Source organism: Ovis aries, chromosome 6 (assembly GCF_016772045.2).
Source record: "Ovis aries strain OAR_USU_Benz2616 breed Rambouillet chromosome 6, ARS-UI_Ramb_v3.0, whole genome shotgun sequence".
NCBI lineage: Eukaryota > Metazoa > Chordata > Mammalia > Artiodactyla > Bovidae > Ovis > Ovis aries.
The window spans coordinates 26,212,959-26,216,692 of NC_056059.1; the positions used below are offsets into that span (position 1 = coordinate 26,212,959).

At 39.4% G+C, this 3,734-nt stretch overlaps 1 protein-coding gene across 1 annotated transcript; it reads right to left on the reverse strand.

Annotated features, from left to right (window-relative positions):
- Positions 1–2,524: 2,524 nt before the first annotated feature.
- LOC101112481 (small ribosomal subunit protein eS27-like) lies at positions 2,525–2,829 on the reverse strand. The gene has a single exon (XM_027971390.3). It carries the CDS (start codon positions 2,810–2,812, stop codon positions 2,537–2,539), a length of 276 nt encoding a protein of 91 aa, XP_027827191.1. The 5' UTR covers positions 2,813–2,829; the 3' UTR covers positions 2,525–2,536.
- Between the last annotated feature and the right edge of the window lie 905 nt (positions 2,830–3,734).

The following is a 3,734-nucleotide window of genomic DNA, read 5'->3' on the forward strand; positions in this document are numbered from 1 at the left end:
ATTATTCCCCCAACTTACATATGAATACTCCATTTTAAGTAAAAAAGAAACTAAAGAATTTTGAAATTTCAAAACTATAACTAGTTTTAGATAAAGTGGCGACTAAACCTTAAGAACTTTGTGGGGACTTCCACCGTGGTCCAGTGGTTAAGACGCCATACTTCCAGTGTAATGGGCACAGGTTCAATCCCTGGTCAGGAAACTAAGATCCCACATGCCACATTGCATGGCCAAAAAAAAATAAAATAATTTTGCAGGTTATAAAATGTCATGCTTGCCAAAGAGGAAGAAGATCCCCAGGAGATGCGCCCATGAAGTAAGAGAATTCAGAGGTTTAGGGGGAAATCCTGGTGCAAGAGATAATACTTACAGCAAACCAGAAGCAGAGGCGAGCGGTCCCAAATCACAAGGGGACTAAAGAAAACCAAAACAAATATTGCCAGTAGACATACCATAGGTCTGGTCACCATGTGAACGTGACCTTAAAAGATTTCAGCTCAATCTTTGAGGAATTTCTTACCTAAGGAATGATTTCTTCTATTTCATATATGACCAGTGTTTATAGATACCTATGATCAGTCACATCCTTGAGACCCACCTCTGATTTGTTCCACAGATGGGGTTCACCATGATATGCAAATTAAGACTCAGACTAACACAGTCCCATCTCCAGCTCATCTTATGTATATGTTTTTCTGCTCCTCCCTGAGCATCGTGCCTGAAAAAGCAGGCACTTGCTCAGCTGGCAACTACCCACATAGTTGGGTCAATGCAGGAGACACAAATTCAGTCGATGGGTCAGGAAGAGCCCCTGGAGTAAGAAATGGCAACCCACTCCAATATTCTTGCCTGGAAAATCACATCAATAGAGGAACCTAGCAGTTTGCAGTCCATGGGCCGCAAAGAGACATGACTGAGCACGCACTCATGCACACAGTACTTTGCCCATCTTCTCAAGTTCTGTTGTTGCTATTGTGTTTAGCTATGGCTCTTAGCTAAATTCTTTGATTTTTTTTTTTTTGGCAATAAGTTGTATATAACATGTTCATGTAATTTTTAAAAAATCTCTTCCAGATTTTTGGTACATTCCCTTTCTCATTTCTAATATAGGTATTTGTTTTTTCTCTCCTTTGTTATAATTTAAGATCATCGGCTGCATTTGAGTGCTTGAGATACCATCTACCCAACAGGAATGATCTTGTCAATAAAGCCTCTCCACTGGCCATGATTCTCCCTCTCTTGGACAGAGCTTGGATGGGTACTGCCTGAATTTGTTTCTCTGATTCTTCTCATTCAGCACTTCAATAACTGACCAGACTTCTGCTCTCCTACACATTCTTTCTTTAGATATGTTAAAGACTTCCCTAGTGGCTCAGTAGTAAAGAATCTGCCTGCAATGCAGGAGACCTGGGTTCAAGTCCTAGGTTGGGAAGATCCCCTGGAGAAGGGAATGGCAACCCACTCCTGTATTCCTGCCTGGATCATCCCGTGGACAGAGGAGCCTGGTGAGCTACAGTCTGTGGGGTCGCAAAGAGTTGGACACAACTGAGTAACTAACACACACATTGTCCACTTAGGTTGATCTGGAAGCCACTCTATTTAAGGTGACTTTACCTATTATTGGTTTTTACTTTTGGTATGAAAAATAATGTTTATTTTCTGATTTTAAAAATAATACAAGCAAGGTTACAAAGCAATTAAATACTCCAGAACAGCTTAAAGAATGTAAAATTGATCAGAGGAACCGCTAACCAGTTAAAGCCATTGTTGACATTTTGGTAAGCAGATCACCCTCAATTAAAGTGAAAAAAGTATATTATACATGCCTTTTTATAACCTATTTTTTTACTTTACAATATACTATAGACATTTTTCCACATCAATAACTATAAATGTTTGTCAACATTTTCAGTTCAGTTCAGTCACTTAGTCATGTCTGACTCTATGTGACCCCATGGACTGCAGCACACCAGGCTTCTCTGTCCATCACCAACTCCCAGAGCTGGTGGTCATCATTTTAGCCATCATTTTAGCAGATATATATTGTTACCTTGTATGAAATGTCCCACAATTTATTGTGTTTAATTTTACCCACTTTGGTTATGCTGCACGTCTTGCAGGATCTTAGTTCCTCTTCTAGGAATTGAATCTGGGCCACGTCAATGAAAGTACCAAGTCCTACCACTGGAATTCACCAAGGATTTCCCTATTTGTTTAAAACTTTCATGTTAAAATATCAGAGGAACATCTTACTTTGAAATTTCTTGAAAGTTACTTCACCATCATGTCCCTAGAGCAAATGCCCACTTTTCTTTGTTTACCATGGGCTGGTTCTCTGCTAAGACTCTATATGCATGAACTTAATTCACTCTTCTTAGGAAAGCAGAGAGACTTGAGGGAAAACCCAGTTCATCAACTGTTTTCCAGCTGACAAGGTACTATAGGTTTTCCACAAAAAGGTAGTTTTTTTCCCCCACTTATTTTTTTGTTTGTTTGTTTTTGTATCCAAAATGTGTGTATTGGGATGGTTTCCCATTCATCTTGATACAGGGTACTTTTGGTGCTGCTTCCATCTGAAGGAGCATCCTTCTGTAAGCCTTGCTTTTCCTCCTGTAGGCTGACAGAGGACGGTAGAGCAGCCAACACACAAAACTACTGTTTGTGCATGGCTAAAGACAGTGGTGATTTTATAGCATCCTGGGCATTTTACATCCATGAAATAGGAACTGGGGCTCTGCACCAGGCGCTTCTTCTTGTGTTTCCTCTTTCTCTCTTCTGGAGAGGGATGAAGAAGATCCTTTGCGAGAGGCATGTTCTCATGAGGAGGTCATCACCACCAGAAAGACACTTGTTTTAAAAGTGCTCTTGAAGGCATCATTGACTTTTTTGGCTGAATCTTCACTTTCACTTCAACTAGCTTTTATTGTGCTCCTTCCAACACTGATTTGAGATCCAGTTTCTTCACTGATAAAGTAGACAGATGAGTTGTTTCTAGGAGTTTTTTTGTTCTAGCTCTGACATATTTGATTCTAGGTAGAAGACAGTGTGATGGGTGGGTTTGTGCATTTTCAGTGGAAGGCATAAGACAAAATGATTAAAAACTTTCCCTTACCATCAAAATGTTTATATCAGAGAAGATAAATATATGGACCATGCTTAAGGTATAAAAATTAAATCTTTTAAAGGGAATTTTATGAGCACATATAGGAAAACAAATTGACTAAAGAAGGCAAAGAAGGCTTCATGGAAAAGAAAATTAATCTGGACTTGAAGATTAGATGATAGCTAAATATGCAAATCTACAGATGTATGGAGATATAATCTGTAATTTAAAAGTTAAAGTAGATGGGATGGAAAGTGTATCAGATAACTTGTATTTGCTCTTTTCAGTCCCTTCTTCACTGTGCTCCACTTTAAATATTCATGCTCTTGAGAAGAGTCCTTATGCCTGGGGAAGTTTACCTGCACTGGTAGACTTGCTTTCCCTCTGGCTTCCAGATGGGTTCAGCTAATTTGAAAATATGAGAGTGAGGGAAGACTGAAGTAGAAATATCTGTTCCCTGACCCCTCCCTGCCATGTCTCCATGGCTTGCTTCCTCTACTGAAGGCACAGCTCTTATTTAGAATCCAGCTTAATACTGGGCCCTCTATCCTATTTCACTGATTTGTTTATCTGTTTTTCTGCCAGTATCATACTGCTTTGATTACCATAGCTTTGTAGTATAGTCTGACAT